General features: G+C 38.3%; 1 protein-coding gene across 2 annotated transcripts in view; it reads left to right on the top strand.

The window, feature by feature from the left end:
* The window catches only part of stk32c (serine/threonine kinase 32C), a 52,311-nt gene that overhangs the window by 929 nt on the left and 26,641 nt on the right, over positions 1-24,741 (top strand). For both annotated transcript variants that reach the window (XM_077581622.1, XM_077581620.1), the window contains exon 2: positions 16,457-16,512. In XM_077581622.1, coding sequence (XP_077437748.1) covers positions 16,457-16,512 — 56 coding nt within the window. The remainder of the gene's footprint in view (positions 1-16,456; positions 16,513-24,741) is intronic.

Here is a 24,741-nt window from a genome sequence, read left to right as displayed (position 1 = left end):
TTGAGTAAATTAGGTCATTTCACCACAGGGATATGGTCATCATATTGCCTCCACAGCTTTCATAACTGCAACAAGGAATAACCCAAATAAGCTTATTTTTTTGCTAGTCACCTTTAACTATAAAACAATAACCCCCCCAAAAAAAAAAACATTCGTAATGGTTATTGATGTGCAAGAAATTAGTTGCATTTTTAACTGTTAAACGATAACAATGTCACTCTTAACATATCCTATTGAAGCCAGGAATTCTCAGATTTTTGCCCTGGCTGCATGCGATTTGTGCAGTGACACAGAATGCAAAGTAGAAGGACGGATTTGTCCGCTGCCTAGGTAGTTATGCGGGACCAAAACTGAATAATAAAATAAAAATAAATAAATGACTAAAAGTGAAAATAAAACAACATTAAATACAAAAAATAAATATAAATGGAAATAAAAACAACTATATATATATATATATATATTTACCCCCCCCCCCATTTAGCATGCGGATGCCGTTTAAATATATATTTTTTTACTTTTATACTTTGTGTGCACAAATAAGTTATTGTGCAGATATTTTATTTTTTATTACAATTTTAAAATTAATATTCGTTAAAGGTGCATTGCAGAGGCTGTCACCTTTTTACGCGTGACTGCTGCTTCTGGCCTAAAGCATAACTGCAGCCTCTGTGTAAAGCTGTGTTGCCATGTAACCAAAGTCATCTGTTGCAAAAACATTGTACTTTTTTTTTCTCTGTGTCACATCCACAACCATGTTTGTGTGTGCACAACAAGGAGCACAGTTTTATTTGAAATACGTTTTATTCCCAACAATATGTGAGATCTAAATGTTAGGGCAAACCTGATATGTGCTTTTTTTGTTTTGACCCTTTATTGATTGTAGAACCGCAGCTGTATGTGGCAGTGGTATGCAGATTATTGTTTTTTTCTCAATTCCTGTCTCATGGAGACTTGGGTTCCACAATACTGAAAAAAGAGTAATGGCATCTGTATCCAAATCTGTACCCAAATGTAATTGTTTCAGAGCAGTTTTAAAAAAAAAATTTTTGCCTGCTTTACGCAACTAATTGAGCAAAACTAAATATTTGAAAGCTCTCTTAAATATGCAGTACAATCTTATACACCACTGCAAGCAAAAAACACAGTAATGAAAATTTTGTTAAATGAATACAATGCTAATGCACAACTGAACATTTTACCTCTGCAAGGGCTAACATTTTTTATGCCGTTTTTGGATTGGTCTAGGGTTATCTCTTTGTTTGTGTGCACTGCAGGTTCCTGGCCAACAATTTGGCCTTGGCAGAGTTCTGTGTCTCTTGAGTGCTCTTGCTTATTCATTTGCTTTAATTAAGATGGGGTATATCAGCATTGAAAGTTATTTACCGTTAATGGCAGTCTGCTCTCCTTGAAAACTTTAGAAGTAAGGATCCTGTAGTTTGTCTCCTTTGTGAAGAAGTGGATTCTCTTTCATCCCGTTTCATCCTGTGCACTGATAAGAAACGAAGGTGCAAAGTGCTGCTGATGCTGCTACCTTCTGTGGCTGCCTTTTTAGATCTATTGGAAATCTCTTTGAGAAAAGTATGTGGGTCTACATTTGGTAAAACTAAAAACTGGGTTGGCAGTAGCTTAGCCGAGTTTTGGAACCGGAGGGTCTTGGTTTGAATCTCACTGCAGAAAAAAAATGAATTGCGACTTTTTGTTGGAGAAAAGCTAGTCTTCATCCTGACTGTTTTCGAGGTACCCTTAAGCAATGCACCGAACCTCCCCTACATCACTCTGACATCGCTTGTTGCTTGCCTGCATGTGTGTGGTCTGGTACGCAGTGGTGTGCAACAAATATATACAACAGAGTGTGAATTTAATTTCCCCTTAAGGGTTTAAGATTATTATTAAAAAAATAAAAATACTGGCACATACAGCAAACATAATGAAGTTGAAGGTCAAATTGTTCCAAAATTCCTCTAGTGTTAAAAGAATACATTTTAATTCTATTCTAAGAATTACATTGACTGAGAAGTAGTATCGAAGCTGTAACAGGAAGTGTGATACTTATGTCATGGGTCGCATAAATGATTAGAGCAGGTTAAGAACTTTAAAATGTCACTTCAAATATTGCCAGTCCAGATAACAAAGGTTTTATGATGTCAACACTTTGCCCCTGGAACAGATTATTTTGTAACTTTTCATATACAAATACTGTAATTGGTTGTGGTTTCTGCAACAATGAGCACTTAGCGTATGCTAGTTAAATGGGAGTAACATGTTTTCTTGCATAATTCACTTTTATGTTGTATTGGTCAGAGCAAGAGAGCACATTTTTCTTGTTTGGCATTTATTTACTCTTGAAGATGTTTCAACAGACATTTGTTTCATTTCCTTATTAGGCTAATAAAGTTCACTTTTATCTTTTGGATTAATATTCCTTGAACGGCGAACAGTGAATTGTTAAAATGTGCATGCGATGAGCGTGCCGTTGTATCATTATTTAGGTATGTATTTTTGATGTTCCTTGTTAAAGCCAAAGGCAAATTTCCACTTATGTGGACAATAAGCTTCCATTTTTGGTTTGTGCACTCGTGCGTGTGTCTGCCTGAATGTCTGAGTGTGCGTGACTGCTCTTCCCGTCAAGGATAAGTGTATGAGGCAATGAAAGCAGATTTTGTTGAGGATAAAGATAGCTGCAGAGAGATGGCTGATTACTTGCACTGAATGCTGAGACACCCACTTGCTTTCATCTCTGTTACAAACTCCCGGTTTCAGGGCTTTTATTGGACTCTACTCCGTGGCTGCCTGCAGCTACTGGCCTCTTACAGAGACCACCATAATTGGCCATAGCCATGTAGCGCAATATGTGAGGAGTGCCGTCACAATCTTAAGGCAGTATTATTACTAGCACAGTATAGTATGATTAGTTTGTAAACAACATCAACAAACAAACCCCGAAGTCAAAATAGTTGTACGATGTTTACAAAACCGCAAAAGTTCAAATACAGACGCTCCCCACCTTACGAACGAGTTACGTTCCGAGCGATCGTTCGTAAGGTGAATTTGTTCGTAAGTTGCTTCAGTGCTATATTTTGTATTATAATTTATGTTTAAAGAAAGAGAATACGTACAGTACTGTACTACGTATGTTAGAGAGAGAGAGCGAGAGACACACACAGTATGTACATGTACGTAATAAGATAAATAAAATGAAGTTTAACTTACTTTTGGAAGATGTACTCGATGCTTAAGGATTTGATGGAGGAGGAGGAGGAGGAAGAGGAGGATTTTATATCATGAGAGGTTCTTCGTCGTCGCTGGAATGGGCTTCAAAAGTTACTTCCTCCTCCGTAACTTCAATGTAGGAAGAAGTTGAGGGTCGCGGAGAAGAAGATGAGGGTTGATGAGTATCTTCCTTGGAGGATTTACTAGAAACTGGCCGAAAGAAGCGATCTAACGTCGATTGCACAGTTTTCTTCTTTTTTTCATCATAAATGATGCGGTAGCACTGTATGGCATCATTCAATTGATTTGCAACCTTTGTGCAACGTTCAATATTTGGGTCTTGCTGCTCGAAGAGTGCGATGGCTTTATCTATGAGCGACAGGCGTTTCTTCTTCTTCCTCCTCCTCGACACGTTGCTGAGCCTCCAATGCTGGGTGAGCTCTCACAGCGCCAAGCGTCGGTATTAGCGGCGGAAAGAAGCACTACAGTACTCGGAAAAAGGTGCGCAATAAAAAATCTAACTTACAGCATCTCTTTCCGAACATTTTTTGACATGCGCGCAGACATGTTCGTATGTACCGTTGTTCGTAACTCGAATGTTCGTAAGTAGGGGAGCGTCTGTATAAGGTAAAATTGAAGAGTTGAAGCTGAAAATTTGTTTTTTTTTTTTGTGGTGTTTAGTCAGGACAATATGAGTTCAAGAAATGGTGAATTTGATATATATATTTTTTAACTAAAATGTTCAATGCATGCTCACAGACTTTAGAAATGATATGGACCTAAAGGCAATAACCTTGTGTCTGTGGAAGATTTATACTTGACTTGTAAAAATGTAAAATATTACTAAGAATAGAAAATGACAAAAGTCCTTTGAACAAATGATCAGAAAAAAATATCATCTTTCACTATCAAAGTGGACTCCTGCTGTTAAGTCAATTCCTTAGGCGCTTTTCTTACGCACTTTAAGTGGCGATTTTCCCGTCTATGCTTCTGACACTCCTACCATGCGTACCCTGAAAATATGGGCACAACCACCAATAAGGCATAATTGGTGAATTCTGAAGGTGGCCCGAATTGGAACAGTTTGAAAAAAAGTCACACTTTGATTGTGAAATAAAGTTGCTTTGTGGATCCAGAAGTTATCACAAATTATGTGTGCGTGACTCATCTGCAGGTTACGTCGAAGGAGCGTGTGTTTTTGCAGTCACTTCTTTTTTTTCTTTTTTTTTTTTCTTCTTCTGAGAGAGCTCAGTATTTTTCATTCGGTAATCTTACCGATTCAACATGTCATCATCATTGCTCTCTCTCTTTTATTTATTATTATTTTTTTTTATATGTGTGGGAGTATGTGCATGTGTGCTCATTAATTCACCTAAAACCTATTAAAATTCCTATACCGTTCACCTAAACCAAATATTTCAGAATCCAGCTAGAGTCGTGAAGTTGTCAGGAGACCCGAGGAAGGATCAAAGAAAACAAAGAAATGTGAAATATAGCACCGACCAGACATCACCTACTACCCACAGGGTTACAAACCAGAATCTTTCACCAACCCCAGAAACATCTAAATTCTAACAAATTAGGGAGACCTCAAGAGACCAAAGGAAAGACTGAGGAAAGGAAGGAAGGATGCATTCACTTCTTAATAAATCCAATTCAAGCAATTTAATCAGAATACAAGGCTCTTAATGGAGAAGACGGTGCAAATTGAGTTGACCCAAAAAGTTAAAAAAAATGTCAACGTCACATGTCGGTAGTCAATGAGTGTTATTATATACATTACATAGTACATACATTAGTTTGGCAAAGGCATGCGAGCAAGCAACAACAAAGGAGGGAAATGAGGGCTTTTTCATAATTTATCTCCATTGTATGTTCATAGCGTAGAATTGCAATTTAAAGGTTGAACACACACACTATCACAATCATATTCTAATAAATTAAAAGCAGCCTTGCTTGACTATTAGCCATTGACTGCCTCAGAGGGCACACTGCACAGAGGAACACCATTTAAATGAGAAATATTTGGTAATTTTTCCACAGACTAAAACAGTTCAGAAGGGTTTTTATGACATGTCCACTGTCCAGGGATCAATAATTACAGTATATTCTTTAACCACTTTCAAGCCTCGTTGAAATAAATAAAGCGTTTTTTAGCGGGTGGTCTTTTTGTTTGCAAATGATGAACCGGGTACACATGAAAAGACAATCGGGCTGTTGTAGTCCCGATTTTGCCCCGACCAAGGATGTCAAATACCCGACTTGTATCTTATGTCTTCTAAGATTGTGGTGTGTTAAGACCGGATGTGTCCCACTAATAGTGTCCCAAACAAGTCGGTGTCAATAATCTTTAATGTTAAACATGCTCAATATTTATGACAACATTTTCAGGTGAAAACTCACTAGTCTTGAGCTGCTTAAAACTCTGGACGCGAGTGGAAGGTAGCCAATCAAAGAAGGGGCCTGACTGACTAACAAGTAGAGGGTGGTAAATAAAACAAATATGTCCCTACCCAAATTTGGTTTTCTGTATAAAAATTGGTTCCCCAGATGGAAGGAAGTATTTTCCAAAGCACGTCACCATCTTACAACGCTCCTGCCTTCGGTCCTCTTAGGAAACACTCGGCAACTACCAGCACATACCCGGAAATGTCAGATTTTCTTTGTTTGTGAGATGTTGTGAGAGCTTTGCCTCTTAGGACTTGATTGTAGACCGGCGGTGGAGGACAATCTTTATGTGTGCTGTTCTTGAGATTTTCAGAACAGACCACACACATAATGATGATTTTTTTCTATCGTTATACGTGGGATCTGTCACAGATTAAAAAAAAAATACATCTCTTAATATTTGAAAAATCCTTGAGTGTGTAGCGTGCCCAAAACCATGAAGACAAAGGGACAAAGCTAAGCTAGGGGATTCCTAGTGGCTATTTATGTTCAAGTGACAGCCCTGAATCTGAAAAGAAAAAGCAAAAAGCTAGCTCAGATACATACAGTAAAAGCATCACTTACTATATTTTCCCTCATTAGTGTGTGGATCGGTGCATGTGACACATTCAGCAGACACGTTACCAAAGGCAAATGCCTTCCTATTAGCCACAATAAAGACATGCATTACTGTCCATGTCAGAAATAGCCGATGGCAGCAACATTAACACATCTCTGTCGCAGAGAGCCGTCTGGATTCTAATAAACGCACAATGTTTGCTATGCCATGCAATTGCACTAATACCTTGCCGGTTAGTCATGTTAACTGGCACCACGAATAATACAGATAGACTGGCAACAACGCACAATGTCAAAAAAGTCGACAGCACTCCATGTCCCGCACAGGCACATATACATTTGCCATGTGCTGTATGTCAGGGTCTGCTGGACTGTACGTAAGCCCAAATGCTTGTATGTGTGTGTAGCAGTGTGAGCTCAGCCCAGCAGGAGAGGAGGAATTGTGCAGGCACTGTTTTCAAATGACCTAGTGTTAGTGCGCCCTAAAACTGCCGTAAATCCCGCAAAAGATGTGATACTGTAGTTACAGTAAATTACAAGGGTTTGAACCCCCCCCCCCCCCCCCTCAATTTAACTACAAAAGATAACCTCGGCGGTAACTGTGCATAAATCCTTCAGATGGGTCGTTAAGAATGTCTTATGCGTGCTTTTACTGCGTCTCCACAATCCAAAGTCACAATATTGCTCCTGGTGATGATAGTCAAAGATGCTACTAAGTCTTTCAAAGACAGGAGATTATCCTGATGCCAAATTGACAGTGCCCCCCCCCCCCCCCCCACCTTAACCCTGGAGAACCCAAGACCCTTTTCTTCTTTGGAAAATTCTGAATTATACATTAAATGACTGCTATAAGTTCACTGAACACCAAAATATATGTTTTTTCAATTTTAACCCTTGTTTTTTGAACTAGCTCAGAGTTGCTAATTTATCAAAATATATATATATATATATAAAACATACTCCTAGGCATTCTGCAACATGATATGAAATAGATTAACAAAAAAAACATAATTTTACCATGTGATGGTTTGCTGAGAAGATGTAGTAATGTTTGTAGAAGTAATGTTTGGATTGATTTCCAGCTCAACAAAACATGCATGTTGCCAGCCATCTTGTCACCACCACTGTGGCTCATGTAAGTGCAATATTCATCCACTAGATGGCCCCATGCAGGGGTCAGAAGTGACACTCTGGACTTTTGAAGTTCAATTTGTAAAAAAAAAAAAAAAAACTTTGTTATTTGAATAGCAGAATCTATAGGGGCCAAATTTGACCCCGTAGGTTCTCCATGGTTAATGTGTGCTTCTGCAGCGAGAATAGGATTAGGACAAGTGACGGTCAATTGAGACTTGGTCAGCGAAATTTTCATATGGATTCTTTTTAATCACATTCAATCTAGACTTTTTCACTTGCCCATTGCAATGCACAGTAAATTGAAGTCCACTCTGCTATCAGGCTGCTAGGGGCAGTTTGACTTTACAGAGAAATATATCGCTTCTTTCAGGCTATCCCACAGCCATTCCCACTGCTGCAATTACAGTACTACTGTAGATTCATGGGGAAAAAAACAAAAAACAGAAGAGAAGCAGCAGTAGGTGCTAATTCCTGAAGGGGGACCTGAATTGAACTCTAGGTATATTTTTGGCTGCAACCTGGATGCAAATAGAGAGCAATTAATAAACAAGAGTGACAAATCGAATACTGTAATCCCGTTCATTAGGTGCGGTGTTTTGTACGTCTGCAAATGTGTGTGTATTTGTAGATGTTCAGGTCTTTTATGTGTGTAGAACTCTCTTGCAAAGATTAAACAGGATTGCCCTGAGAAACCAATTATACTATATTTTTCCCCCTTCTGCATTGGTTTCATGTTATAGTTAACACAGTTAGCTAAGTACAGTATATGACTCTTCCTATATAATAATATAATATTCATGTCCTATCGGTCCACTGACCGAAAATAATGTTATATACAGTTTAATTTGAACAATGAAGGAATATTGAAGAGATCAAGATAATTAACTTAAATTTTTATTTATATTCAGATTTTTCTCTACCCGGATTATGAGTAAATAATCCAACATAATCACATTGATTTTTTTTAGAACATTATATGTTTTATTGACAAAAAGGTATCAATAATTTTGGACATGGAACATTTGGGGAGTGCGATTGGAAGTTTTCCTAACTTCAAGCAATAAATCCCAGCCAGACATTCCGTCAGCCTTGCCCGTAAATATAAATTACGACTCTGAGACAGAGTGGGACCGAATGTCCTCTCTCACGTGCGCACTTTGAACTCATCCGTCCCGTGAGCGAGTCGAGTCGCATGATGCATTCAAAGACGTTCGGAAATAGCATCGCTTAGCAAAACGGAACATAACGTGTATAAAACAATACACGCAACCCAATTCACTACAGTATACTAGCATAAAATAATTATAATAGAAATTATGTTATTTGTTTGTTTTCACAATAGAGCCCTGAATACTGATTTTGACTTTTGAGATCTGCGCAATAAAATATTCGCAAAATTACATTAGCTTTGCTTCTTGACAAGAAAATGCAGTTTGCTGTGTTACACAATGTGAATTTAAGGAATAAAAACAGTTGATTACATAAAAAAGAAAACCACTTGTATGCCCTATTGTCTTTTTATTTATTTTTTCTCGAATGGCAACTTAGAATCATGTGAAAAGTAGTCATTACATTTTTTTTTAAATATCCTGCGACGTAAATATATAACGATTATGCGACAAACATGCAAATACAGTACCCACATTAAAAGTCTTCTTTCATCTCAATTAATGTTGTTTTCAAAAAGTGTTAAAGATGGCAACACAGCGTTCCCGTTGGTGTTCCAGCTTATTGTTGGGGGTGATATATTGTCACTGAAGTGGCTACACTCTTGAATTTGCTCTGTTAATCAGCTATTGTGGTTCTTGTGTAAAAAAAAATCGTGAGTTTTGCTAGTCAGTTTGTCCATTTGGCTCGCAAAACCCACATTTTGGCGCAAAAGCTGCGATGCGAGGCCGCTTATTTCGAGCCTTGCTATATTTGCAAGACAGCAAACTTACTTGCTAAGCCATGTCGTACCCATCTTTACAATTAATTTTCAAAAGACAAATCTACCCTCTCCACCAAATATTAAGTACTTGCATATTGTACCTGATGTAATGTGCAGTTTGTTGGTCACACAGTGTGTTCATTTTACTTGTTCAGGCTTTGTTGCAGACTTGGAAGCTGAATTTAGAAGACTGGCACAGAAAATTACATAAGAAGCCAACCTGATTTGTCCCAAGTGGGCCGGAGTTTTTGACAGCGATAAAGGAGGAACTCATGTGTTTGCTTCTAACACACACACCCCATAGTTAAGTATTAGATAATGCTTTCAGTTAACATTTTTCAGTACAGTAGTTCAGGAATGCCAAAGTAGTTTGCTTCCAGTACATTGGGGCATAAAACATTACAATACTTCAACTTAGCATTTAGTTTGAATCTTTTTGAGGGAATTACATTTTAATGTAAAAAAAATTAGTGAGAATTAGGCATTATGGAATTATGGGTATTGTTTCACTTAAATAGAAGCATTGCTGATTTTTTTATAGTGGCTGTTCGTTTGAAATGAGAAGTGTTGGAGAATGTGACTGAGGTCTTCACATCAGTGATCGAGGACAAGAAACACCTACAGCCAGGGGTTTGTTTTTGTCCAAAACAAAAAGTCATGTGTGGGGAAAAAGAAAAAAGAAAAGATGATTTAATAATATCAGGTTAAGAAAGTCAATTAGCGTGCACCTCTACACAAAATTCAATAACTAGGTTGCTGCAAGACCCATGTTTACATGCTCAAAGTCAGTAATCACATTTGCCTCCCACTCTAACCATATTTTGCTAACCCCAGGCTTCAAATCTGATTATTTTAGAGGCAGGGATGCACAAGCACAACGAATAATCTTTTATTTGACGATGTTGCCTATGAAAAGCTCAAGTCTAACGTCCTCTTCACGTTGATCTGCTTCTTTTTCCTTCGTTCGCGGGGCTCCCTCTACCATTTCATTTTTTAAAAAAAAAATTCTGGAGAGCTCAGTATTGTTCATTCGGTAATTTTAACGATTTGATATGTCATCATCATTGCTCTCTTTTTTTTTTTTTCCTCTACCATTTCAAGTACACAGCCTCACTTCCTCTCCAGTAAATCAGGCTCGCACACGCTGCTAGAACCTGATGTAATAATTGGAATATCAGTCCTTTGAGCTACCCATTGCACCCTTAGACTTAAACCAAGCATTGCACAAACCATGAGAATTTTGGAATTTAAGCTTCCTCCTAATTGAGAGTTTGGGATTCTTTCTGATGCTCATACTCAATACCTGCGAGTCAAACACAATTTACATGTATCTGGGCTAGCAGCCTAGCACACATCTGCTTTGTTACAGAGAGACTTTGTGAGGACAGAACTATCCCCCTGGTTGCAGTCATACATAGCTCAGTTTCACCATCCTGTAGCCTGGTGCAGCTGTACTTGCTATAATAGTTTGTAAATAATTTACACATGTACACCTGTGTTTATTCTGATACATTGGTTCCCTCCGGTAAGGACTCCATTAACCAATGTCTGCTTGGTACATTCACCTTACTTTGGTGCAGGTAGGGTAGGTTCAGTTTCTGTTTGGTGAAAATGCAAATTTGAGCGTGTGGACAGTTTCCCTGCGACCAATTCTGGGTACATGAAAATTGATGGAGACCGGCAATAAGTAATCGGGTATCTACACTCAGTTCATCTTGAACTATGCTGGAAGTATTTAACTTTTCAAAAGTAAAGTCTTAATTTTTTTTTATCGCGGCTCTTCCTCCAAATTCAGAACCTCTCATCCTTAATGAAGCATAACTCATGTTGGCATTATCTCACTGTATTATTACAGTAACAGTCTTTTGCTTTCCTCTTTGAGAATCCCTGTGGCTGCTCCTCCTCGTCATCCTATTGTGCTGCATTTCCTCCCACCACCTCCCACCACTCTCTAAATAGATCCTTAATGTATCCATCTGTAAACAGACTTTAGATTATGGCATTTTAACAATGGATCAATACCTGTTTTAGTAATAAATGGACCCTGGTGATTTTTGAAAAAAAAAACGAAGATGAAGCAATAATGGTTATGGCTTTGGACTTTGAGATTGTGACAAGTATCTTCCCTAATACAGGGAAAAAGAAGTTGCCACACACTGGTTTTTTTTTCTTCTTTTTTTTTCTGGAGAGCTCAGTATTGTTCTTTCGGTAATTTTACCGATTTGACACACACTGCTTTGTAACAAAAACATGATGTTCATCATGGGAAAACTCATTTGCTGCTGATCAAGTTTAATTTGGCCTATCAGAAGGCGGCTAAAGCCACAGCAACTGCTTTGGTCACACGTTTGCCGTTCCTCAACACATAGTGACACTTACAATCTGTATGTTATTTAAAGGTGAATGTGGAGTTCAAAATGTTAATATTAAAGCTTTTTCTACATCATGCATGGTCCGTCAATGCCCAGATGAGTACAAAGAGCCCTGAGTTTTTAACTGTGACTGCGCCTATCAGCTTGTATCTTCCCTTCAGTGTGGCGTGACAGTTTGTTGGGGCTGGGGAGGCCTGGAGTGGTAGAGGGAGACGTTATGCTTGACCCCGCAGGCTTATAGTGTTGTGTTTGCAAGCGTACGGCACAATTGGGATGGAAACTGAAAAAAAGCAAGAAGAGGCCAGCTTTGAGCACAGCCCCAAACTCCAGCTCAGACTGCTAGAAAACTGAAAAAATGAAAAATTTATTTGAGCGCACGTACCCACACGTACTCACACACGCACCATGTAACGACCTTGACATGCTTGACAAGCTGCAGTTATGCTTTTGGCCAGAGATAGCAGTCATGAGTAAAAATGTGACAAACTCCACAATGTACCTTTAAAATGAGCACTAGTGTATCTGTCATTGCAAAATGAAAACTGTTCATGTTCAGTGAGTGGTTATATTATAGTCTCAAACAATATCAACATTCCCAGCTGTTCTGTGTACATGTGTGCGAGTTCAAGTCAGTGTTTCCCACAACATGTTAATACTTGGGCGGGTCACCCAAGTAAACCGGCCACCACCCAAGAAGTTAAAAATAAATAAATCAACCAGATACACCGCATGTAACGTTGATCTTGAGGCTAGAGGAGACGCAACTAACACGACTGAGAACCAAACCCCCACCCCTCCTCGCCCGAGTCCACCCACCCAAGTAGATTTCCAATGTGTGAGAAACACCTATGTCTTGACATGTTGAGCAAGCATTTATTTAGCTTTTATCTGGCATCTCTGTAGCCTTTTGATGGTCTCGGTCCTTATTCCCTTGAATGGAAATCCACTGGAGTCCACTGTAAGTTTGTTGTTCAGAAATAAATGCACATGGCAGGGAAATATTATATGCAAAAGTCATCAGGAATGTATGTTCTGGTTACATAGGCTTCAAAACTGTTGTGATATGAAACAGCTGGTTAACTTCAGATCATGTGATGTGATGTGTGTGTGTGTGTTTCATCATAACATCTGTCCAGTAAAAGGTATGAAACATAAAAAGGGATTATAAATGCATACACAATGATCATAAAATGCCACTTGTGACACTCTACTCTGAGTTTGACTCACCCTTGAAGATTTGGGAAGTGTTACTCTGACAGACCCCTCATGTGGATCTATGCCATTTTTGTCCAATTATCACTTGCAATCCATTGCAGAAACTGTCGCACCCCAATGATAATAAGCTATGTAGTGCTGATGAATATTTATTAGCGCTGTTTAGAGAGCCTACGCTAGAGTAGTGTTCAAAGAAGAAAAAAAAAAGATTGCTGCTCAGTGATTATATTGATTTAAGTCAACATAATAATCAAAGGTTGCTTTCAACATCTGCACAGGCACTTTTTTACTTGAATTGATGGGGTTGTTTTTGGTAGAGAAAATCTTAGATGTAAGAATGTCTTTGGTCTATGAGGACAACACTATCATCTTTAATGAACCCATAGTGCCACTGAGTGTGTTAAGATTTTCCAGCATGTTAAGATCTCCCCTCTGTTAAAATTCTGCCTTGTATAAGAAGCAATTCAGAAACGGAGCGGGATTTGCCTATCAATGAAGGCTGCTCGTAATGTAAAATATTTCAAGCCACTATATCCTTCATTAGCATCCAGAGCATGTGCCGCTAATTATTCCGGGGATTCAGGATGCACTGAAGATCAAAGATCAGTGGAAGGTCACAGTGCTCATTTATTTTTAGCCCTTTAATGGCATCTATAAAGTGGCAGGAAAATCCCTACAAAAAAAGGTAAACATTTTTGTCATATAGTTAGTAGTACATCCATCTCAGACCTGAGGTCTGAGGTGTGGATTGAGTACAGCAGCCTATTAAATGGCGGCGCAATAAAATATTAAGTGATCGCACACAGGAAATGGCTGCAACTTTGCTTTGTCTTGTTGGTGTTATGATCCTTGTTGATACTCATGACACACACATTCCAGTGTGGGTGTCTGCTAAAAAAAAAAATGAAACTAATGCCTTGAAAACTTCCCTCTGTAATGTGGCTTCATTCTTACAAGGCCATGCGTTTCTGCATCGGTTTTATGCAGTCAGTGTATGCAATGCATGTCTCTCATGCGTGAGCTGGTAAGGTAGTGCATTGCATTTGTTTAAAAGGCACATTCTCAAAAAGCACAGCAGGAAGGTATTGATTACAGGAGGGGCTTTGTTCATAATCCACAGGATTTATCTATACAGTTTGCATTCCAGTCATACAATACAAGTATAACGGCTGGCTCACAATCTACTAGAGAGCTGACTTAAGAATGCTTTTACGAGGCATTCCTGGCAAATTGGCACATCGGAGACACAACAGCCAAGATAAGATTTATTCGCCTGTCCCTTTAAGAGAGGACCCACTGAAGGGGCTTATTGCCATGAAAATGCGTGCTTGGACGCAGCCGAGATGGAATCCCGCTTTCAGATAATTAAATGCTTGACAACATCAGAGCGACAAGAGAAAATTCCATCCATCAATACAAAGGGAATGCGGATTGTGAGCCTCAAGTGTCAAATGTCAAATTTGGGTAGAACCTGACTACTATTCCTTTATTATACTGGCCAACTTTTTTTTTTCCCATGTACACAAAATTCCAGTGCTTATCAATTGGTATTTACACCGGTTATACCTGGTCCCTATTTGTGGGGGTCCACTGAAGACTTTTTATATCCACTCGACATGAGCAAACTCCACACAGAAAGGTCTGAGCCGAAATAACACCCAGAACCTTTGACAGTGTGGCAGATGTGCAAACCACGTTTGATGTGTTACTCAAGGAAATACGGTAATAAATAAAACAGCACTTGCAGAAACACTCATTATATTGTACTTAAATTGGCTCTCTAATACACAGAAGTGAATAGGAGGTGGTACAATGGTACTCTTAATCCTAAAAATGGGATTGCTGACACATAATGACATCAAAGATATCAGGTTGCCCCCATTAGATGGCAATTTGCCTTCTTCACATTTCTTGGTTGCATTGGAGTTCGACTCGGTGCATCAATTCCAGCTGACGGGAACAGTATACCTCGTTCGGTTTATTGATCATGTTAGGGATTCTCTTTTACCACTAGCCCCCTTAGGGTGAAACTGGAGACCACATAATGGACAATGTGATGTTGTGGGTAGAAATTAAATTTACAAAATGTGCACCGGTACTTCTGCTTTCTAAATGCCATGTTCTCAAAGCAAACCAAAGCTTGCTTTGTCAGAATATACAAAGACACATCCTATTAAGATGAACATAAACCCGTAAAAGACTAGAATTACCTCTATTTGGGTCTTTTTCTGTATCTCTTCACATCATACATGTCCCTACCTTTTGTTCCACTGCCTTAACTATTGCTTATATCCAGGTGTGCAGTTAGCCTTCGTGATTTGGAAATTGCCTTCTACAACATTGTAATGTGGATTGTTCAGCCAATGCGCATACAATATCCACTAACTGATGCAATGAAAACTGTTATTTTCAAAAAACTCGAGATTGCAGACAACTATCAGTTAAAAATTAGCCAAGATATCCTATTGGCCCTTGAATGGTCTGAACCAATGGCAGGGCAGCCTTTTCATGTTGGAAAAAAAACTTGGTATCGGTACGGTATCAGGGGTCAAAAACCGGTATCGGAACAACACTAGTTTTAGTGAACCAGGCGTCTTTCTTCCGGGTTAGAAAAATACCCACTCAATTTATTTATTTATTTTATTTATTTCATCTGAAATGACATCGCCGTTATGCCAAATGTAAGCTATCATTAAAACGTATACATATGCCTATAGTTAATTATGTGAGAGCTTAAAATAGCGTGATACGGACTCTTTAATTTAGACTTTTTTTTTTTCAAGTACTTAAAGGTCCACCCTAACCATTTCAGAACCGCACGTTTGCCATGACATGGGCTTCTTGCCAGTAGAAGCTCCTCCACAGGAGCCAATCTCCCACTGCGGATGACAGCGGAGCCCACTCAGCATATCATCCTGGTGTGTCAGCAGCTTCGTAACCCAACAGGGGAAGATGTTGTTCCTTCACCTTCTTTTTGATAGATGATATCCTATTATGCTGCATGCTGCTTTGTCTTGTCATATAAAGCGTCCACTAAAACCTCGGAAAAATAATGACGTTTCTCTGAATTCCTACTGTTTTGGTAAACATAGGATCCCCTTGTTTCATAAGCAATCCTAAGGAAGCACCATACTCATTCTTATTGAGATCCAACAAAAGATTCAACTAGCTTGTTTTCCCTTTCAACATTGCTACCAGCAGGTAACATTTAAGAAATGTTTTTCTTGACTACTGACTCTAAAGAAGTCCAAGATGATTACAATAATCTGCGGCCAGAGACCATATTTTCTTTTTTTGTCATTCTTTTTCAATAAACATTACTTATTTTGGCTTTAGAGGACTACACACTATCATCTCCAACAGTTTTCGATTTAGGAATTTGTGCTATAAAAGGGTCCCTCAAAACTACATGAAAATGAAATCAAACCAAACCAAACCCTTATATGGTAGGTAAGATGTAAGCTAGTCACTCAACTAAAACTAACAACTTTAACTGGGACTTTGACATTATTGGTAATCTATGTTTATTGTCCTATATTGTGACAGTTTTTATAATAATGAAATGTTTTTTTCTTTTTCTTTGCAGTGAACTTTGACCACTTTCAGATATTGCGGGCTATTGGGAAGGGCAGCTTTGGAAAGGTAATGTATCCTCAAGCTTTTTAGTAGTACTTTGGATATTGTACACCCTTGATTTACAATAGCTGTTTGTTGTGTACCCATCATTTGGCGAGCACAGTCCAAATCTCTGCCAAGGAGTGAGAGAACTTCCCATTACATTAAGCTTAAAGCTTACAAGATATATTATTTTCTGACTTCGAAAGACTAATTAATAAAAGTCACTTAGAGAATAGTCGATTTGCTTTTCAGCCCATGCCAGCAAACCTGCTGGGAGTTTTGACCCATATCTACGTTTAATTACAGAGCGGAGTCTGGTTGTGCTGAATAAAGCAACTTGTTTCCCGTGTGTGTGTGTGAGAACTACAATGTAAAAAACAAATGACAGCAGTACTTTTAAACGCCGTCTATTTTGCTGGTCTCATATCAGATTGGTGATGAACAGATCTTTTAGGATGAATGTATGTATTTTTCTTTTTCTTTTTTAAATTAGAGTTAAGAAGTAACACCGGGGTGAGATGTGCTGCTGTGTGTGTCAACACAATTGGGCTCAAGAGATTATAGTAGTTTATCTTCATTTTGAATCCTAAATATGGTGGCAAATATTTGTTAAGCCTTTCGTCTCTGCATGTTTTTGCAAATTCATTCCATTTTGCTCCTCTTAACACAACCCCCCCCCAACAAATATGTCTCTCTGTTGTGGAAAGTCGTTCCCAATGCTGAATACATTACCATGCAAAATTATGTTAATGTGATGTATTCCTTTGTTCCACCAAACTGCTGTCACTTTTCTGACACTGAAGGGAATATGCTGTGTGCGGACCAAGACCCAAGTGGGGTCTTCCAAACATGTATAAAACATGATATATGACTCGCGTGTTATGGTGGTCCAGTGGTTTAGTTAAATGCTGCATCACCAGCAGAAGATAAGCGTGCTCCTCCCAGAGTCTAAAATCAATTGGTTTGGTTAAGTGAAGACTCTTGAAAGAACCGTTAGTGTGAATGTGAGGTTGGATGGATATCATTGTGATTGACTAGTGATCAGTCCATGGAAATCGGTCGATTGCGATCAATCGGAGCACCACTAATACGAACCTTTTGATAATAGAATAAAGATTAAGAAAGTCATGAACATTTTGGGGACATCTGTAGTGACTTTGCTTAAAAACTTTTCTACTTAATAGTTGAATGAATGCCCATTGTGTTGTATTCTGTTAGAGCTGAGAGGAGATCTGTCCTCTTCCAAAGCCATGCTCATGCATTGCTGACATTCTATTTTCTCTGTTCTTCACCCCTGTTTTAGTCTTGCCTTTTAGGCCCCTCCTTTTTACACCCAACTCTTTCTTCCAATCTCTTTATTGTCACGATTCAGCTTAACGTCCACTTACCAAAAGCCTCTGCAGGCTATACAGCTCCCAGAATCTTCTTTTAATTTGATAGTTTGTGAAACTATATTATGCAATTTGTCCTTAGGCTTCTGTTACACTTAATGACCTAGACTTTTTTTTGTGTGTGTGTGTGTGTGAGGGGGGGGGGGGATTAGATCTTTCATGTTTTTAAAATTTATTTATTTCAGATCCTCTTTGACCTTTGTCAGCTTACTTCATTTGTAGTAATAAAAGCGCCAGCCCTTAAGTATTGCTTGACATAACGGTGGCATAATAGCAAACTAAAATCTGACTCTACACCATAGGTGTCAAACTCCGATCCTCGAGGGCTGCGGTCCTGCAGGTTTTGGAGGTTTTTCCTCTTCCAACACAAGCTGATTCCAGTCAGCAGGATCGTTATCAGGCTTATGCAGAGCTTGCTGATGAGCTGATCATATATCAGCTGTGCTGGAGAACGGAAACATACAAAACCTGCAGGACTTCGGCCCTCCAGGACCGGAGTTTTACACCTATGTTCTACACCAGCGTTTCCCCAATCAGGGGTACGCTTACCCCTAGGGGTACGTTAGCAATAGCACATTGCAGGGGGTACTTGGAAACATTTAATAATTTATTTCCAGGATCACACAGCTGCGCCAGAATCACAACAGCCGCGTGTCAACTCAAGTATCTCATTCAAGCTCAGATGACTGATGAAAAGAAAGTAAAACTGCTACAGTGGGTGTGAATATTGTTCTCGTCAAGTGACGTTCGAATTAAGGACACGAAATAAAATGATTTTCATTTTATAATCAGTTACTGTATGTTACCTTCTGCTCATGGAATACTCATGGTATGACAAAAAAGTTGGTGGTATCACTGGGCGATAATTCAATGTCAGTACATATAGCAATAGACACATGATCAATACCAATGCAAAATGTGTTCAATAAAATGGTCATTAGAAAAAAATCAGGAAGGAAATTCTGACCCTGGCATTATGCGTGTTGTAGGCAGAGGCTACAGTGTGGCGTGAGATTTGTGCTACAATTACAAGCACGTAAGAGGACATTTTGAGCACACTTTGTGTTTTGAGCACAAAGAACTGTTCTTGAGTCTGGTTTACTGTCATCCGAAGAAAGTGCGGCTTAACGTCGTTGAAATAAATGACCAGACGACTTTTTCGTAGTTGCATTGACCTCTTATTAAAGATTAAATATTACATGTTAAAATATATTTGGTTAAATTCACCTCTTTACATTTGCCTAAATTCACCACCTTTTTCTCCAGGTCTTTTTTTTTTTAAAAGTTAATTTAAAAAAAATAAAAAATAAAAATTCTATAATAATCGTTATCAACTGATGAAATGAAATACTTATAATGCGATATACTTTTCAGTCATATTGCCCAGCCCTAGTTTTACACAAACCAAAAACTACAATTGTTCTACAATTGTATTGATGCCATTATGTTCTTATGGAACGTTTTCACAAGTAGTGTAATGTTTTGTTTTTTACATTGATTGATATATCCCAAGTCCAGTCTTATGACGAGTCATTCCTACATTTATTTCATATGTAAGACTAATATTTTCTTTTTAAGTGTTCTTTATGGGTACTAATGTGCAAAGTTGACAAAGTTGAGTTGAGATTGTTAGTTTGAAATCTCAACCTTCCTATCCTCCCTCTGTTTTGGATCATCCTTTCTTTATTCAGTTGGGCAAGAAATGATGGTTAGGTTGGTGTAATTATATCCACAGCAGTGGAGGGTATATGGCAGCTCATTTATAACACGCCTTCTATAGGGCTCGACGGCCATGCAGTGCCCCGGAAAAGATAATTACCTGCCCCCACCATCTTACCTTTCCCTGTGTGTCAGCCCCCTCAGTACTTGGATTCTTGGAGGTGAAGGAGACAGCTTTCTCCTCCACAGGGCTCATTAAGGCCTTCAGATGGCGAGCTCAAGGACAGTAAAAAGTCAGAGATATGACAGTCATTGACACTGACAGGAGTTTAGTGACAGCTCTTTGATACCAAGAGTCAGATGAAAAAATAAACACAGAGGGAGGTTGAGGGACAATGTTAAGGAAGGTCAGAAGTAGCGCAGGAGCTCAGCTCGTGGAGATTTCAACCGTACACACAATTGCTTCCCAGTAGTAGTAAGTGCTCATTAGGACCCAGTGTGAAATACAGTAGATGTATAATATGTGTGGGTGGAGGAAAGAGGAGATGAGATCCTGGTGAGCAAAGGACAGAGAGGATGGCTGTAACACCTCGTCATGCCGGAAGACACCAGCTCCTTTGGAAAGGTCAGAAGATGATTAAGCGTTTGTTGGTTTTTTTTCCCCCTCCCTTTTTGCTCTCCAGAGCTCCAGGCAGGTCTTCGCCAGTTTATGCCTTTAAAAAGGAAACACAAAAAAAAGTCATAAATGCAAGCATATTTTTTTTTACGAATATTATGAAAAAAAAAAAAGGTATTTTGAAGAGTGTGGCAGTTTATACTCTCACCAACCTTTAGTTACAACAGGCTTTTTTCACCTTAGGCAGCAGATGACGGGAGCGAGTCAATATATGAGCTTTCAATGTTCAATGTGGAATGATTAGTTTTGCACAGAATTCCACCTTTTAATAACCAAATTTGATTTGATTCACTGGGTTTATCTGGGAATGTATGGCCAGTAAATTTGCTAAGCACCTTTGAGAAATCTTGAACAAATATCCATGATAAGCCTTCTGTTTTTTTTTGTTTCGTTTCCACATCTCGTGCCTCTTACACTCTGCCATTGATGTAATCCCATTATATCCTCTTTATATGTTCCCTCCTGCCTTACTTACATAGTTACTTCAAAGTACCACTTCGCTCAAATTAGAGTTGAGCACAGTCACGAGGCAAATTAGTTACAATTGCTTTGAAAGCAGTTTTCTGCTATTTGTATTTTTCCCAAAGGGTTATTGGATTTATGGCTCTATTCTTTGTTACATGCAAAACACCATTTATGAGGGATGCAGCCTTAATTAATTGTTATTCTTACTTTTGTAAAACCCCTTTCAAATGCTAAAAAAATATATATGTTGGAAGATTTTGTATTACATGGAGATAATTATTTGATATGTGCTTTGTGTGTTATGCGGTGTAAAAACAGAACAGTCACACACAGCTAATTACAGCTCTATTTTAGACACCAACACTAGAGTACTATATAATATATATAATATATAGTCTCTTGCACAAAGTTAGCTGGGATATGCTCCAGCTCAGCCGCTACCCTTGTGAGGATTAGCGGAAATGGATGAATGGACAGTACTTGTGCCACGCGCTATCGTTGCTTTTAATCGGGATTCTTTAATTAAATAGTGTGAGGCATTAAATAATGTTTTAACGCCTTTTATTAGTTCTCTAAAAAAAACATCATTTTTTTAAACACATCTCCCCCCCAGATCTAAAATCCTTTTGAATGACTCAGAAGTCTGATTCATGACATGGGTGGCATTTTGTAATGTCATGAATCAGCCTTCGCTTATGAGAGCAAATTATTCCCTCCACTCTCTGGATGACATATTCGTCAGACCTTGAAAGTCTGTTTGCCTTGCCTGTCTCTCTGAGTCCTCCCAAATTCGACATCATTTTGATTGCGTGTGTGTGTGTGTGTGTGTGTGTGTGTGTGTGTGCGTGTGTGTGTGTGTGTGTAAGCTTGCACAATTACGTTTCAACAAGCCAACCTCTGCCTACACGATTCTTTGCCAATTACTGCTCACTGGCAATGTGTGTTAAACCAATTGTCCCAACATCAATCTCAAACTTAATTGTAGAATGATGGATGTCATCTGTCATGGCGCAGTATATTTCACACTGTGTTGTAGCGTAGAGAATTGGGTAAGCAATAAGAAGAAACACTAAACAAACAATGCCGGTCATGCCTTAGAGAGAAGCCCTTAAATCATTTCTCCATTCTTACTATATACAGAAGACACAAAAGTAGTACTTTATGACTCAGACCTAGGTGGTTAAATATTTAAAGCTAAAAAGTAGAATTTATACTAGTGCTTTAGAGTCATGAGCTCCTGATATTTTGCACAACAAAGTAACTTTTCTGTCATTGTTTTTTTCCTTGAACTAGGTGACCTATCACCTGCTTGCTAAATGAATGGCTGGAATGGATGAATATTGTTAATATGTTTACCGCCATTGATTTATTTATAACTCCTATTATAAAACTCACTTATTAGGCCTTTATCTTTCATAACGAATTCAAGATGTATTATGTGCCACGTTGACTCAAGCTATTTTGTGAAGATATTGAAAATGTCTGTTACTGTCAGTAGATAGGCAAAATAATGGAATTATGTAATATCTTGCATACAGTTATGCAGCTATGCACACAGTTGTGATAAGGTTTGGCTGCTTTACTGAATGTACTGCACCCGCATGAAGGTTTCATAGTGTCAATTCACTATCTGTGGATTAAAAAAACAACAACAGTTATTGATGCTCTCTAGATATACAGACCTGCTGACGGGTAATGCAAAATGTTTTTGCTATTTCACAATCCTTCCTATACGTATATTTTACTTCATGGTATTGAATTGAATGTTATTGCAGATAAATCTGTCAGAAGCGATTTATGATGACTATTATGTAAATGTGCTACCAATCCTAACTTTGACGTCCATTTATAGACGTCAAAGTTAACGTGGCAAACAAAGCTTTAACAACTTTTCTAGAAAAGTTATATTTGAAAAATTAAGTAATTGAAATTATTTTATATGAAATAATTTTTAAAAGTTCATTAGATATTTCCGTTTTATTTTTTTTGGGGCGAATTTGACGTGATGACGTAATCCGAAGGATCATATGTTTTCATGTCAATTTGGACATACAAGCGTCGTTCGCTACTGCATATAAACAAAGGAAGAGAGTCTAATCTTTCTTTTAGTAGGTTCCATGTTTCTATAGCAATAGAACACGATATTCTGTGGGCCTTGCAAGATCAGTCAAAATCCAGTAAAACGGCTGTTATTGAAGGGGTTACGCCATTGAAAATAGCTGGGATTAAATGAGTTGATCAGTTTAGAAAAAAATGCAATGGCAGCTTTCAGTATTGCACTGCAATGTCAGAGACACTTCCAAATCTACAATAGTGCTGTGGTAAGCACATGACTACTGCCTGGAAGATCTGTGTTCAAATCCCGCTTGGAGCACATTTTAGTCTCAGTTCATAGATTATTTCATATAATAATCATTGTCTAATTATTTAACACCCATTATATTTGTGATTTCACATTATTTTTTTCTACATCCCTCCATATTTTCAATGACAAAATGAAATTAAGATCAGTCATTGTCAATGACACATTCACTATGGCATTTAGCAGGACATCCTTCACCACCATTTCACTTTTCAAGGTTGACACCAAATTCACTGTGGCTCAGGTTGAGCATTTAACCAGTAAACAGAAGAGAAGTGTTCAAATTCCATCTTAGACTGCTTGCAGTTAGAGTTGTGTTTTATTTATCATTCATCTAAAAATTTATCATTTGTCATTTTCACTTAATTTATCTTTCAGTATCCTTCATAAGCATTCCGCATGCATTCACACACAATTTCTACAGAAACTGCACGTCGAGTTCTTAGTATTATTCCCCTTCATGCTGATTCAATAATGAATGTATTGAGACAAAGAAAAAGTTACAGACATGCCTCAGAGATCAAAAGCATTAAAAGTGAGCAATGAAGCTATTGTGGTGTAAAATGTAATATATTTGGGCAGCTGTCTTTGAGGATACTGATGAGATAGACACCACTCTTCCGTCTGGAGAGAAATCAATTTGTTTTTGTGTGTGCGCACATGCCTGTCTCACCACCTCTGAAAAGCTATTTGGGAGAGCTAAACAGGTGCTATGCGCAGCTGGTGGTCAAAGATTACAGCCAACATTGTGACAGCATCTCACTCCAAGCCAGCACTGTGCTCAACACACATCAGGGACCTTTGCCGTAGCCCATAAAGCATACATATATATTTGTTTTAACTTCAATTGTACTTTGTCCTTGACAGAAACAAATTTTCTTTTCACTGCGCCTCATGCAGCATGCATCAGCAGCGGTACTGAATATTTTGTCACCTGGACCGTAACTCCCAGTAATAAGATGCAATATGCAAACACAGCTGCTCAAAACAGATTTTCAGCGCCCCCCCCCCCCCTCCACCATGTCCCCTTCCCTACGTAAATGAAGGTGAAAAACAAATAAACAGCAGTTTAACTAACCGTTGTTGACCAGTGCAATAACAACACGTATTTGTTGTTAATGTACGTGCTTGTTGAAAATATCTAAAAAGCACATCCTTATCATGTTCCATTGGGATAAATTAAACTTTAATTTCAGGTTCACAAATGTATGGCCTGGTTTTTGGAGCAGGTGGCAGCATGTAGCCAATGGGTTTAAAACGACCTGTACCCCCCCTCAAAGACAGCACAACCTTGAGCTCTGCCAAATAGATCTGCCTGGATAACCTGCCTAAAATGCATCTTCTCCAAAAAAATAAATAAATAAATAAAAATATATTTTTATTTTTATTTTTATTTTTATTTTTATTTTTATTTTTATTTTTATTTTTATTTTTATTTTTATTTTTATTTATTTATTTTTAAGTATAATGGCTTGTTTGGCTTGTGTTAACTTGAGGGTATGCTATTCCTGAATGAATAGGAGCGGTGGTCTCTCTTGTTGTCTCTGTCCCAAACCAACACTTCACAGAGATTTGCTTCAATCTTTACTCTGTACTGTTTCCAATTTAGGTGAAATGTCTCAATTTATATGCAAATAGCTTTGAAAACACTGGAAAAAATCTGCCTCACATTTGTGGACCCTAAAATATTGGTTTCTCCT

Source organism: Vanacampus margaritifer, chromosome 12, assembly GCF_051991255.1.
Source record: "Vanacampus margaritifer isolate UIUO_Vmar chromosome 12, RoL_Vmar_1.0, whole genome shotgun sequence".
Lineage (NCBI taxonomy): Eukaryota > Metazoa > Chordata > Actinopteri > Syngnathiformes > Syngnathidae > Vanacampus > Vanacampus margaritifer.
Note: the sequence above shows the minus strand (reverse complement) of the source record. Positions and strands in the feature narration are given on the sequence as shown.